The 15554-nt window shown below is 33.3% G+C and overlaps 1 protein-coding gene across 1 annotated transcript; it reads right to left on the reverse strand.

The window, feature by feature from the left end:
* Positions 1-1438: 1438 nt before the first annotated feature.
* On the reverse strand, positions 1439-12470 carry LOC114309197 (uncharacterized). Its single transcript, XM_082866025.1, has 10 exons — positions 12003-12470; positions 10370-10498; positions 7713-7797; positions 7424-7509; positions 7117-7335; positions 4700-4881; positions 3542-3700; positions 3324-3404; positions 3186-3240; positions 1439-1865 (listed from the first exon to the last, which is right to left on the reverse strand). Exons 1-10 carry the CDS (start codon positions 12111-12113, stop codon positions 1650-1652), a joined length of 1323 nt encoding a protein of 440 aa, XP_082722151.1. The 5' UTR covers positions 12114-12470; the 3' UTR covers positions 1439-1649.
* Positions 12471-15554: the final 3084 nt, after the last annotated feature.

A 15554-nucleotide genomic window follows, 5' to 3' on the forward strand; every position in this document is an offset into this window, starting at 1 on the left:
AGAAAAAATCTTAAAATTTCCCCATTTTAGGAAACACTTTAAGGTGTCGTTTTGTAAATTTTTCAAAATTGTGTCAAGCTAAAAACAATATGAAAATGATAGATGTTTTTCTAACTGTACTTCTACCAATTTTTTTTTTTTTTTCTCCAAAAACTTCAAAAATGCAAATGACCAAACAATTCAATAGCAAAATGAGGTCAAGTAGCAAACATACCAAATAAAGTGGTCTATTCAAAACATATTTTTAATATAAGGTGTCTGTTGTTCTAGATTCATGCATGATGTAATAATTAATGCATATACAGTTATCAACTACACACTTCTTTCTCATTTTTCTCCATTTTCAGTTTAAACCTTCTAAGACAAAATCATCTTTACTATTATAAAGTGAAGGCTGGAGTTTGTATGGATTGAAGTGCGCTCACGTTCGAATTGCCTAGAATAGTTACCAAAAATTGATAATGACCTGGAGCAGTTGCTAATCGTATTTAACTATTTTGATGGATAACTGTTAGATGATTAGATCTAGTTGATTCACACATGTAGTGTCTGCAGAACTTCTAGTAATAGTATAATGTTTTTTCTTAATTGAACCAATCTGAACCAGGCATGATAACAACATTAACATATAAACCAGGTCTTGGATCCAATTTTATTTTCTTAAAAAAAACAAAAAAATTCAACGAGAATTCATCAAAATCCTCCAGTTCCTCACCACAAATCTCCTTCCAGACAGCCCATGATCAGGGTAAACAAGGAAATTCTCCTGCATTCCACCCTCTAGAACTCCATGACCTGGAAAAATGAGTTAATGTTTAAGTGATATTTGAATGTTTCATGCAATCATTTGCTAAATATATGTCTTCCATTTACATTTTCCTTTTTATCCAAATTATTTCACATTTACACTACATAAATGGTATAATACTATTCATACTGGTATTCACTACACATTTGGCGACTAAAATATTAGTCACCAAAAGCCCCATTTTTGGTCACCAAAACCCATTTTCAGTCGCCAAAAGTGAAATGAAAGAATGTACAATCAGGGACTAAATTTTGTTTGTCGCCTAAAATCCTATTTTCAACGACTTAACACCATTAGTCCCCAAAAATGAAATAAAAGATTGCATTTTGGTGAACAAATTATTTTTTTAGTCGCCCAAAATCCACTTTTTAACGACCAAAATGTAATTAGTCGCCAAAAGACAACAAATGCCGACTAAATTATTTTTAGTAGTTAGTACCATACCTTTGCTGACCAGATATTTTTTAGTAGCTAAAGTGTATACATTTGCCAACCAAATTTTTTTTAGTAGCTAATGCGTGTACCTTTGGCGACTTAATTTTTTTTAGTCGCCAAATGTGTTATTTCCCGTAGTGATTGCAATGTCAATACAAATTCAATAATGAGGGAATCCATGATGTAGAAGGTATGTATCTGAAACACGAATCTTGATTCATAATAATCTCTATAAAAACTGAACTTCCATCATCATTTACAATCACCAGAAAAGGCATATTATTCTGATCATACAATCTCAAAATGGCACCAACATCTGATCTGCAAGGTAGTTAAGGGGTGGGGGACAGAAAAGGACAGAAGGGGCTTACAAAATGCTTTGGGAGGGTTTTACTGGGGGATCAGACTACGACCCCTTTCTGCTACGGCTACCAGGACCAGAAACATTTCTCGTATTGGGGGATTCAGGACTATACAAGTCCCTGTCCCTGTCCCTGTGACCAAATGAAGCACTTCCACGGAGTCCATGAGATGGCACATTACGAGGGGAACCCAAACTTGATTCGGTTCCTTTAAAGGCCTCGGTCTCCAGAATCTTGGCTTCATCAGTCAGCATCACTAGCTGGGAAAAAAAAAAAACCCTTAAATATTAACATTTTAGCCAGAGACCGCAAGGATGATCAAACAGTATCAGATGTATCAGCCTACAAAGAATAAGTGGGGGGTCACACCCACCATATGTTGTGTTATCAAGTCAACTTTTACAGCAAAAAGAGGCTCCGACATCAATAAATTTATTAGGCTCAAAAGTGGGACATTACAAGGGAAAGAGAAGTAATAAATTGTGATCCAAAAAATACAAATGATAAATGTGAATGGGTGAAATGATTGAGAATTGAATGACAAACCGACAGAAAAAGTACACAAGAACCTTAAATGGCATATGTGAATCCTAGTCAAGTTAATGAATGCCAGGAAGTAACACAGGAAACCAAAATGTGAATCTTTTAGGAAACATTATAAATATTTTTAGACTAGATAGGAAAATGGTTTGATAAGTAAGAAGTAAGAAAAACTTCTAAGAACATGTTCCTGGCAAGTTCCACACAAATTCCACACGTATTTCCAAGTTTAGCCCAAGAGTTGAGAAATTTTTTTATAAGTACTCCCATCTTTCCCAAAAGCTTCCACTTGCCAAAGGGGCTCTCCTCGACATTTCATAAAATTTTAACCCTACTACTGAAAATGTGGTACCAATAAAGTGGATTTCCCTCCTAAACGTAGGTTTCCTGGCAACTACGGGGTAATCCCCCTTGAGTATACACCAAACATACAAGTATAAGGCAAGGTCTTCAGCTTTTCAGTGCATATCCACTTCCGACCACCAACTTTAACCATCGACAACCAACTTCCACGGGCCACCTCTTTCACTTATTTCCAAAATAACTTTTTAAAACACTTGTGTACGAAACATGTCTTTTATTTTTATTTTTATCAAAATTAAACATAAACATGTTTACTGTTTTATGTAAACTAAAAATAGTAAACTATAAATTTTACTAACGACACCTATCCGTTTGTGAATGTTTTGTACATTCTCCATTTGGAAAAAATTTCCAAGTAAAATTAGAAGTTCGTACATTAACCATGATAAATATGTGTTAAAGTTGAAGTTTTGGGGAACTTAATCAAGTCATTTTAATCAGTTTTGGGAAAAAAAAAAATTTATCCTAAACATGAATTCCTATGTTTTTCCAGAAAAGAACTCCATACAAGTATCCCAAAAAGTAAAGGAGCCAAGGAAAAAAATCTAATTTCAAAATTACTCAAAACCCAAAATCAGAAGACATACTGACCCATATTTCAATGAAATTTCGAGTGAAACAATAAACTATCTTCTATAATCAAATATTCAAATGAAAAAGTTGCAACTACTGAATACCCGAATTTCATTTTCTTTCAAACGATCCCGGAGAGCATTTATGGCAGGACTTAAACTGCAAGTCAGAAGAAAGGTAATAAGAACAAACCAAATGCTGAGCACAAATTATTGAAAGACAAGTTGGCATTTGTTTCTAACCAATACTCCATTAACTTGCACATGGAAGCCTGATAGGTTGATGTGTGATGGATGAAAGTAAGCGGGTGCACATTCCCATCCCTAAATAAAATGCAGAATAAAAAATATATAAAAATAAAAAATAAAAAGAAAGAAAGAAAGAAAGAATGAGAAAACAATAAGTAAATAAAATATAAGCATGGTTACTCAGTTATAAATATTGACAGCACACTGATTACCTCATATTCTGTAAGATGGCCTGGTTATATGCTGTCCGCTCCTCTTCATATAGTACACGTTGCAAATCTGTAAATGACGCCAAAGGGCAATCGAGCTTGAGAAGAGAAAAGGTTGGCAAGACATAAAGAGGGATTTCCTTCCTGACAAACTCTGCACCACTGCCGGCAAACAAAAATCATTTGAAATCAATGTTAAGAACTTATTTTTGCCAACTTCAAGTAGCATAAGACATTGTCATTTGATTGATATGGATGCATAAGGAATAGATCTCAACAAGTAAAGAAAATTAGAAACAGTAAAATGACTGGAAGAAAAGGAAATAGAACTCAACATGGAAATGGAATTAAAAAACAATAAAATGACTGGATGAACAAAATATCAACAATAAGCCTCTTAATAATGGGCAATCTACCAAATATTCAAACCATCCACGAATATTTATCAAAAAAAATAGTTCCCCTATGGAAAAAGAGAGCTTACATACAAGATCATGTTTCTTAATACAGCAGCAGGACGCATGAGGGCAGGCGGAGATATACTAATACTACCTCCAGTTCAAACCAGTTCAACCGCTAGGAAACTCCAATGCAAAGTAATGACAACAACCAAAGTCTTCAATCTTTAATCTATACTTTCAAGATTAAACCAGAATTAGACCAAAAGGATGGAATTATATGCTCCCCAGTTCCTACTGATTCTCATTAGGTTCTTAGAGGATGCCATTTTGGGGTTCAGACAAGTTAGCTGATATTTCCATTGAAATATTCAATTAAAGGAACTAGCATGATACAAAAAGCCTTCAAAATGTGGCCAAAGAAAGCCAAACTCGAAGAGCACCATGATCAAGGAAAAAATAACCAAATATAATAATCAATAGAAAACCGCATCTAACATATTCCATTATCACAAGGTAAAAAATCAGATAAAAAAATGCAATTAACGGAGATGGGACTTATATCCCTCCACAGATGTAAGGCGATCATTTTTTCCCTAGTGAGAGAAGTTATGCACCCGAAGACCAGAGGTTTCTGGCATCCCAAATCAAATGGACACAAAATGTTCTAATATACGATCACAAATATGACAAAAATAACAGTTAACAAAAGCAAATGGTCATATATATATATATATATATATATTTACACTCTCATGCATACCTCATGTCCAAATTCGAACGATGCATTGCTTCTTGCATACTTTCTGACATATCCATTGGATCTATATCAACGGTGTTTTCTAAGTTGTCAGCAAGGTAGTTTCCTCCCACTCTCTGTCCCCCTAGATAATTGGCATCAGCATTGGCAAAGAAACCTCCCAAATCTGACGATCTTCCACCACCCTAGCCAATCATAGATAACCAACCCACATTGATAACTGATCAAAGAGGGTACTGCATTCTAACAAGTAAACAATAGAAAAACAAAAAGATTGTCATTCTCAACTAACAAGACCTAACAGATCCAGCTCCTCTAGTAAGCGGCATCAGCAAGTCCAGGCACTAATTCAAATTTGGAATTTTTAATATCTGAAGATGATTTAGAGCCACTATCTATTTTCCATGTAGTACCTCCACTATCCATGATATCAATTTACCAAGACAAATTTTCAAAATACAGGCCATAATTTACTGATAAATCAGTTCATCACACATGCCATAGATCAAACTCTGTCAGGCCTTCAAGTCAATTATGGGAAATGACAAGACATTAAATGAAGACTATAGAAATAGAATTTTAGTTTATTTAGGAATTTGATTTCATTAGAATTTTAGTTCTATTTTTATGTTTCCTTACCCTTTTTTGGTACATTCCTCACTTCTTTATTTCCTTGTTAAGTTGTTAGATACTGCTTGTAAGCCTATATATAGATGGAAGTGTACTGAACTACTACATTTTGATATTGGCATATTATTGAATACACTGCTATTGGAGTATCTTTCTTTCTCTCAGCAGACTTCTCTTTCCTTCTTGTCTTATCTTTTTCTCTTTGTTTTATTCTTCATCTCCTTCTTTACCATTCTTTGTGGTGCTGCATCAGTCAAGCTTGTTGATTATGCTAAAGTCCGTTTACTAGCAGAGGCACAATGAAAAGGTGGAAAGCAGTTAGTCTGTAAAGTAAGTTAAATCATCTAGTCAAGTTTTCCGTAAACGCAATTTGCTAACTGGAACCCAACTATTCTGGATGATACCCTGAATTTTTATTTTAGGGCAGTTACAAGCAGGTCCTGTGGACCAGACTTATTTATCAAAAAGTCCTACTCCAATTTTCAACAATAAATTTATCACTGTAAATCTTTTTAAAAAAAAATTAAAATTCAACTACTTACACTTCCCACAATCATATTTCAATACCAACACAAATAAACTAAAAATCAATCAAAACTCATAAACAAAAGTCAAAATATCCCAATCATTTATCACTTTGATAAATTTATCAATATAATTACTAATACCAAATAATCATTCAACAAACACAAAACACTTCTAAAAGTCTCAAAATTTTCTCATTATCACAATAAGGGGAAAATAAGTATTAAAAATAAAAATAAAAAATTGGCTCAGGATTTGTGAGTAAATAACTCCACTCAATAGGACCTACTAGTAATTATCCTTTTTATCTTTTATGTTTTATTTTTGACTTTTAAGTAATTGAATGGAAGTTATCATTTTACCCTGATTTTTTACCAACCTGATGAAATTTTAGCAGTATCTGAGCTTATGGGAGGTATCTTGCTGAAAGAAGCCCAAAAACATTTCAGCAAACTTTGCATCTAGCTTACATGTATCTTAGAGATATTGAAGCTTGAGAAAAATCAAACATGATATATACACAGCAAGTTTATTCACAGAATTAATTTTCCTTGATTTTGAGACCACCCTTTAAAAGCAGAACTACTGTAATCCCAAATTTGAAGAGTGAAAATGACAGTAAAAGATAAAAAGAAAAAATCATTAGGCTTTTTTAAAAGTTCTTGTACTTAATTTCATGAAAACATATCCTGGTGATGATGTGTTTCGACTATCATCATAAATTTGTTCAAAACCTTAATTGTATTATTTCTTTTCCTTTTTTTATAATAAAAAAAATACAAATTAGCCAAGTTCTTTAAACCTATCAATTCCAAAAAAACCATTCAAATGGAGAAAAATGTCAACCCTTCATAACATGAATTCAAGAAACATCACTGAACAGGGAAGGTTCAAAATAGAACCATGAAGCAAGCACTTAAACCCAAAGGCAGAAAATTCACTTGACTCAACATTCAGGCCTGTATCTTTTGAATGAAAATTTTGGCAATGAGAGCAATCCAAGTAATATTTAAAATATACAAACAATTATAAATTAGTATATATATATATACATATAATAAGGTTCCTTACAACAGTACTCTTAACCAAAAAACACTTCCAATGGAAGTATATACACACACCAGCAACATGATCAATACAGGAATAGAATTTTAACCTTCCAGCATCTAATAGAAACATTATTTTCCAAAAATTTTATAAGTCCATTAGTGAGATTAAGCAATTTTATTTTTTATTTATTAAAGTTTAAGAATCAAGCAATATACCTTAAAAGCCCCAGCAGTTGCTCTCGAATCGCCAGTATCTTGTTCAAGACTTTCTGTCCTTGTAGAGCCAGACCTTGTGAGTGCATTTTCTGAGGAACTCAATGATGACTCAAGATCTATAACTGCACTTCTCTTTACAGGTGCGAGAGGAAGTGCTCTCAACATATGATTCTGCTTGCCATCCAAGGACTGGAAAGCAATAACTTGGATTCTTCCAACCTGAAAATCCCAGAATGTTTTAAAAATAACCATGCTTCCACGTATTTTTATAAAATTTCCTTTTGACTTGTCAGTAACTACAACAAACCTTATGCACATCTTCACTAAAACATGAAAATATCAGTCCAATGAACCCAGAATCTAGAAGTTGATACATGGCTTGCGTCCGCACATCTGAAGAAGACATAAAGATTTAGCAGATATTATTTAAGTAACCAATAATAGAACTACAGGCAGAAAATTAAAAAGAAAAGGTTTCAAATCAAGCCCCAAACATGAAGAATGAATGAAAGCATTGAAATGTTCAACCAACACATTTTATATTTAGAAACATTTAGATATTCACATAAAACATTACGTTGTTAATTGACACTCACCAACATGGGAAGGAAGAACGGTGATGTGAGGATGTGAATGGTACCAACCAATTACTCTAGTTGTTCTTCCTGTTGCTGAAGTCATTATGTGCTATACAGTTAATCGCACAAAGCCTCAGAACAATCTCAATTATGGTACTGACAATTACTGTAGCATGCAATGCAGACTATTCCATGCTAATTATTGAGAAAACTAAACATGGATGCTTGCTTATATAGTTGACAAAACAGGAATAAACGGCAAATTCAGTTCTATCATGAGCTGTAAGATTTACTGCTAATTATGAAAGTAAACACAAAATTGCATGTATATATATATATGGAAATAAAAAATATATATTCCAAAATATAATATATAATATAGAACCTTTTGGTGAGATAACCATGTTTTCTATGAATAATGAAGCACGGACTGGACACGTCGGAAATGCGAATTGGAGTGTCCGATGTTATTTATTTATTTTCACTAGGACATGCTAGGGACACACTACAGGCACTGGGAATTTGAGATGGATACTATGGAGACACGCTCAGGAGTTAAACCGAAATTTTAAAAATTCAAGTGGAGGTTAAAGTCAAAATTATGTTTTTTTTTTTTTTTTTTTCACAAGGGTAATATACTTGACTTTTAATTGAATGTATATGAATGTACTAGTGGTAATGCGTGTACAATTCAGATAAGCAAGCATAAAAACAAATAATAAAGAAATAAATATCATAATATGTAAGTTGTCTAAATGGTAAGAGTGTCATTAATGAAAGAGTAATGGTAGAGATACAAAAAATTTTACCAAATGAATGACCAAACCTCTCACATGGGTGTGGGGTCCACTCATGTGAGAGGTTTGGTCATTCATTTGGTAGAAAATTTGGGACCTATAGCATTTTCCTTAATGAAATCCAAGGTTTTGGATTCAAATCTTGCTCACGCCTTTAAATAATATTTTTTTTTTTATTTTAGGATAAGAAAATTTGCCACGTGGCAAATAGAGAAGTCACCACACTAATAGACACCAAGTCTTGAGAAAACTAAACATGGATGCTTGCTTATATAGTTGACAAAACAGGAATAAACGGCAAATTCAGTTGTATCATGAGCTATAAGATTTACTGCTAATTATGAAAGCAAACACAAAATTGCATGTATATATATATATATATGGAAATAAAAAATATATATTCCAAAATATAATATTTAATATAGAGCCTTTTGGTGAGATAACCATGTTTTCTATGAACAATGAAGCACAGACTGGACACGTCGGAAATGCGAATTGGAGTGTCCGATGTTATTTATTTATTTTCACTAGGACATGCTAGGGACACACTACAAGCACTGGGAACTTGAGATGGATACTATGGAGATACACTCAAGAGTTAAACCGAAATTTAAAAAATTCAAGTGGAGGTTAAAGTCAAAATTATGTTTTTTTTTTTTTTTTTTTTTTCACGAGGGTAATAAACTTGACTTTTAATTGAATGTATATGAATGTACTAGTAATGCGTATACAATTCAAATAAGTAAGCATAAAAACAAATAATAAAGAAATGAATATCATAATATGTATGTTGTCTAAATGGTAAGAGTGTTATTAATGAAATCCAAGGTCTTGGGTTCAAATCTTGCTCACGCCTTTAAATAATATTTTTTTTTTTTATTTTAGAATAGGTAAATTGCACGTGGCAAATAGAGAAGCCACCACACTATTAGACACCAAGTCTTGTGCTCACATATATAATACTCCCTCCGTCCCAAAATATTAGTCCCTTATTCCATTTTTCATTGTCCCAAAATATTAGTCCCTCTTCAAAAATCAAGTACAAAAATAATATAAATTTCCTATTTTACCCTTCTTTTAAATTAATAAACAACATAAAAAGTACAATTATGCATTGATATTCTCAAAAAATGTACTATCAAAAGGATAATTTTGGAAAATCAACTTTTTTCAAATGCAATAATTGTACTACCAAAAAAAGTTGGATTCCCCAAAAGGGACCATTATTTTGGGACGGAGGGAGTAGTATAGATAATTCTTACCTGCTGTTTCTATGTTATAAGATATACTATTGTGATCGTATTTGTAGTTGCAGTTGTAGTTATTCAATGTTATATGATGATATATGTAATTGTAATGGTTATGCAACATAATATGTGGTTATTCACTTTTAGTCAGTGTTATATTATATTATTTTATTATCTTTGGATGAAATATTCAAATATATGACATATAATAAATATATAAATATAAATTTATATATTTTTGTAAGTGCCCCCTATGTGTTATATCCTGCATTTTTTGAAATGCGTGTCTGTGTCCGTGCTTTTTAGTAGCCATTGCATCTTGTCAGCATTGTAAAATAAGCACAATACCATGGTTTTGGGATATGTAACGGTATTGGTGATACGGTCATATATAGGCCAATATCGGAGACTAACAAACAATATCGGCTGATATATCAATGAATAACGATATTGTAAGGCCAAAACCCCAGTACACAAAGGCCAATACGATACGTAACAAACAATATTTACAACCCTGCACAATACTGATTCTCTTTTTTAAGCTGCACATGAAAACATTTAAAGAGCGTAGAAACAAGAAACTTTTCAACATGAATGAACAGTTAGCACATAAAAAGCAACAGAGAAAGGATATCTCAGCCTGCACAGAAGCAGCAGTCAACTGTTCAGGATTAGTCTCCACTCGGTCCTTCTGCCGATCAGAACGTGGTTGTGGCAATGCTCCCCAAATTAGTGCAGTCACACTGCCATTTTTGGAGTGCTGAAATAATGAACAGAACCAAAGCATCATTTATGTGTGTGTTGGTGCAATAGCCAAAAGTAATGACCAAATATAGCAAGCCCCACATAACTGATAAACCAAATTGACCACAGCCAAAAGTACAACATCTTTCGTGCCAAAACTATCTAATGAACCATAGTCACCAACTCATCCACTGGGACATACAAGACCATCATTTTTGGCTGAGCTAACAAAAAACCAAATTAAAAAAATAGTTATTAAAGTACATCAAAACTCAGACAAATCAAGTAATGTAATCAACTCTGTATCACATCCATATTAGGAATTCTTTGAATTTGCACGTTCAAGTTATGCCAAGGAATTGGTGAACTCCCAAAAATAACCAAAGCCATAATGCTCGTGTTCAAGCCCACCGAAAAAGAAGTCGGATTGGGAGAGAGTGAGAGAACGGAATATGCAAGTTGAATGTGATTGAAACGAAAACATATATAATCAAAGGATTTGTCTACATTTAATGAGGAAATAAATAACATCGATTCAATTCAGCGTAAGCTTGTTTGGGAAGACTAAATAAGTGCACTTTTTGACTTTTTTTTTATTATGTGTAGAAAAAGTAGAGAGGAGATGTTGATTGATGTGACTCAAAAAAGATAAAAAGATGAAATAAGTGCACTTTTTTAGGTTAGCCAAACTTGGCCTAAAAATAATTTACCATTTTAAAAACCTAATTTGGAAAACAATCCAAACCCAGTAAATGAGTAAAATTTTTCAACATGATTCCATCAGACCTCTTAAGAAACCCTAAATGTAGGCCACATACCTCAAAAAGGCCATAAAACAACTACAACCCAAGATCTGACTGGAAACAAAAGAAAACTATCCAATCCAACCATAGTAGGTATAGAATTTTCTAAATTGATTCCTATTGAAGTTGTCAAATAAAGCCACATGCCCAAAAATCACCTTCTTTCATGTGTTTGCTTCAAACCAAAAAAAGGTAAATTTTAAAACTAATTCCTGTAAATGAGTAAATAACAATAATTTGAAAACAATGTCTATATGAATCTATATTAACATTCACGCAGACTATAATTTAAAAAACCAGTTCAGATTTTTCATCCACAAATTCGGAACACAGAGGTGAGGGTTAACATAGTCCTGATAAATTGATTCTTGAATATGAGCAATACCCAACAATCCAATTCAACATAAATTCATCTAGAAATTAAAGCAGAGCCAAAACAAATGCAAATGAAACACCTTTACTCTGATCCTTGTCAAGGACCAATCCCCAATAGTTCAATTCATATACAAATCCACATATAAGAGAGTGCGAAATAGAGAAAGATAAGTACTATAATTTGAAAACCCAATTGGGAAAACAACTAAAACCCTTGAAATCTACACTCTATGATAAAGCTCTCGACTTTACAAAGCAATAATAGCAGATTGAGGAGAAAGAAAAAGGCAGAGAAAGTAGTAATTGGTAAATAAATGAACGAGGGATCGAAGAGAGTGAGACCTGAATGTCACCGAGAAGAAGCCCCATGATCTCCTCGGTCTCAGTAGACAACGCATGAGTGAGACATGTTAACCAAACATCCTCCGACATTTTCACACACGTTAGAGACATCCTCGGATGAGAAACAACTCTCTCTCCCTCTCCCTCTCCCTCTCTCTCTCTCTAAAGCTTTCTCAATCTACGAATTCACACAAGTCCCAACCCTCTCTATGTCAACTGTTTGCTCTCTCTAGAGAGCAGAACCAAACAAACCCAGAAGAGAGAGAGAGAGAGATCAATCGATCGATCGAACGAAGAGGCTTGCCTTTTAGTGATGTGATACAGTGTGGTTAGTAGTAATTTGCTCTAATACAACACCACTAATCATCTTTCATTTTGATGACCTCGTGATGTTTAATCGATAAAAATGTTTGAGATCCTTTTTTTTTTTTTTTTTTTTTGAAATCTCTCCAACTTCTGTTAGATTTCAACTATTCATATATATATATATATGAGACTCACTCATTTATGTGTAGCATCATCAATGTTGAGATCTAATCAATGTTGAGATCCAAAGAAGATTATGGGAGTTTTAAAAAAAGGAATCTCATTCATTGTTGTTAATTCATTTATTAAATATTTTTTAAATTATGAGAGAATTATTTTTTAAATTCAAATGAAAAATTTGTCAAATTTTTCATCAAAATTTTTAGAAGATGAAACATTGGGGGATGAAAAAAAATAAAAAAATAAAAATCAAATTTGATGAAAACAAAAATTTCAGATAAAAGAACATTTTAAAAATGATTTTGGTGAAAATTTGATAGAATGATTGGATTAGTTCATATCAAATTTAATTTTTTTTTTACTTAAATTTAAAATCAAATTAAATGAAAAACTAATGAAGGGTTAGGGATGCTCTAAAACAAAAAACAAAAAAACAAAACAAAAAAAATTATACAAAAAATTCTATAAAAATAATATAACAGTGATATTTTAAAATTTGTAAATTATTTAAATTTTGATTTGAAATTAATAGATATATATTTGTCATCTTATTCTGTACAAATTTTATGTACATTATGCTTTTATATACCATCCCTCCCTTGTGATAGAAAAATTATTTGATAGTCTTATGACTAGATTATGTGGCGTTTCAATTTGCTAACGGGATTCAATTGTTTGGTTTATATTTGAAAAACATGTTTTGAGATAAAAAGTACGAAAATTTGTTTGGTTTAGTTTTTTTTCAAAAGATGTTTTGAAAAATTATTTTGAGAGAGAATTTTGAAAAAAGTGATTGATTTGATGTGTATGAGAGAGAGATTTGTTTGGAAAATTTGTAAAGCAAACAAGTTTTGAAAAAAAAATTTGGAAAAATTTGTTTGGTTTGATTACTTTTAAAAACTTATTTGTAGAGAATTTTTTTCAAAATTTTTTGAGAAACACAAACTAAACAAGGCCATGTCCAAGGCTATAAATGTCATGAGCTAAATAGCACAAAACATTGCTAGAAAACCATCAAATAATTATAGCGATCATGCTACGTAGCTCGAATGTCGCGGCTCGAAACGCGGCTCGACAGCAAAACGACGTCGTTTTGGTGTCGATTTTGTTTTTTTTTTGTTTTTTTTTGTTTTTTTTTCTTTCTTCCCTGGTTTTGCAGAACGAAGAAGAAGAAGAAAAAGAAGAAGAAGAAGAAGAAGGAAGAAGAAAGGAGAAGAAGAGAAGGGAGGAGGAGGAGGAGGAGGAGGAGGAGGAGGAGGCCATAAAAACCAATTTGAGGAGGAGGGGAGGCTGGGCAGACGACGGTGGTGCTGCGACATCGGCGGGGCTGCGACGGAGGAGGAAGCAGAGGCGGCGGCGAGAGCTACAACGACGGCGGGAGCTGCGACGCCGACCTTCTTCCTCTCCCTCCCTTCTATTTCTCCTCTCCCTCTCTTTCTCTCCCTCTCCCTCTCCCTCTCCCTCTCTTCCTCTCGAGCCATTTTCGAGCCTGGTAGCTTCGAGCTACCAGGCATTTTCCTAATTATAGTCCCCATCAACCATACTTGGGTCACCTTCGTCCTATGCTCAAAGTTTCAAAAAGAATGTTTGGGATTTGATTTTTTAATTGTTTTTGAATTTTTTTTAAAAGTTAATCTGAATTAATGTGTTTGAAAAATTGTTTAGAATTTAATTTTTTGTGAGTAATAAAGTTGATATGGTATTTAAGTTTTTTTAGCTAATAACAAATATAATATTTGTCTTTTTATTTTATTTTATTGGAAATTATACTTCAGTGCAAGTTTCAAAAAAAATTTACAAATAGGTGAAAAGATCTATAAATTTAATAATTAAACTTATAAGCTTTTTTTATATATTATAAATTTGTAAATATTTGGTGGAAATACTACTTATTTGCAACTTTTTCTTTTTCTTTTTTTAATCCAAAAAATTAGCTATTGTAGATTACCCACCTTTGTGGTAAATCATCTGATAAAATTTGTATCCTTATGTATACAATGTGATCTATGCTCACTTAATAATTTAAAAATATAAGAGATAATATTCATTTATCTTTCCACTATTGCAAAAGCACATTGTGCATGACATATTAGATTATTTACGCACATTTACTTTAAATAAATTATATAATTTACTTTGCCTAATCACTTTATTTAGTTTAATATGTATTGTGTAGGAGGCAAAAATAAAGAACTTCATTTTGAGCAAAAAAATGCATAAAATCTGAGCGAGATTTGCACATAATAGCATTAAACTGAGCAAGATATACTCTGACGAGCATAATAGTAGGTCCATAAGACCAGGGACCAGGACCAAAGATCCAGGTCCAAATATGCAGGTTCAAAACTAAAAGGACTAAATCTAGAGGTCCATGACCTGAGAAGACCAGGGGACCAAGACTAGAGGTCTAGGGGACTAGGCCCAGAAAGCCAAGTCCAGAAGGCGTGACCCTAAGAAGCATATTTGGTTAAAACTTGGTCCTTATTTTATGGGTTAACCACTCTTAGAAATCCATGCTAGTAGAACATGATCCCACAAAAAGTGGATTGAATGTGAGAAGTGGTAGGGGAAGTGCAACCAACTCTAACAGTCACGTTGAAAGCCATATAAAGCCATACCAAGTGAGGAAAAAGGTAGACAATCAATTACCACCCTTTGGGCTACTTTCATTATTATATTTTCTTGCTCTATAACTTTCAAATTTACTAACTTAAACATCGGAGAATCCCCTGGCTGCCCATTAGCCTGGTTCTTTATATTTTCTTGATTGTTTCAAGTGAGATTCAATTGTGTTTACACTGGAGCGCCGCCGCAGTTAAGGTGATTCAATATTTTGCTACCACAATTTGGCGCCATCTGTGGAACAATGTTGTGAAACCCAGACCGGACCGACCGGTCGAACCGGGAACCGGGCCTTGTTCCGGTCCGGTCAACCCCCTAGAACCGGACTAAGAGCAAAACCAGCCTGAAAATGAAAAACCGCCGGACCCGACGGTCGAACCGGGAAAACCAATGACCCGGATCGGGTTTGGCGGGTTGGACCGGTGATTTTTTTTTTTTTCTCTT

Source organism: Camellia sinensis, chromosome 4 (assembly GCF_055761805.1).
Source record: "Camellia sinensis isolate YWXY chromosome 4, ASM5576180v1, whole genome shotgun sequence".
Classification (NCBI taxonomy): domain Eukaryota; kingdom Viridiplantae; phylum Streptophyta; class Magnoliopsida; order Ericales; family Theaceae; genus Camellia; species Camellia sinensis.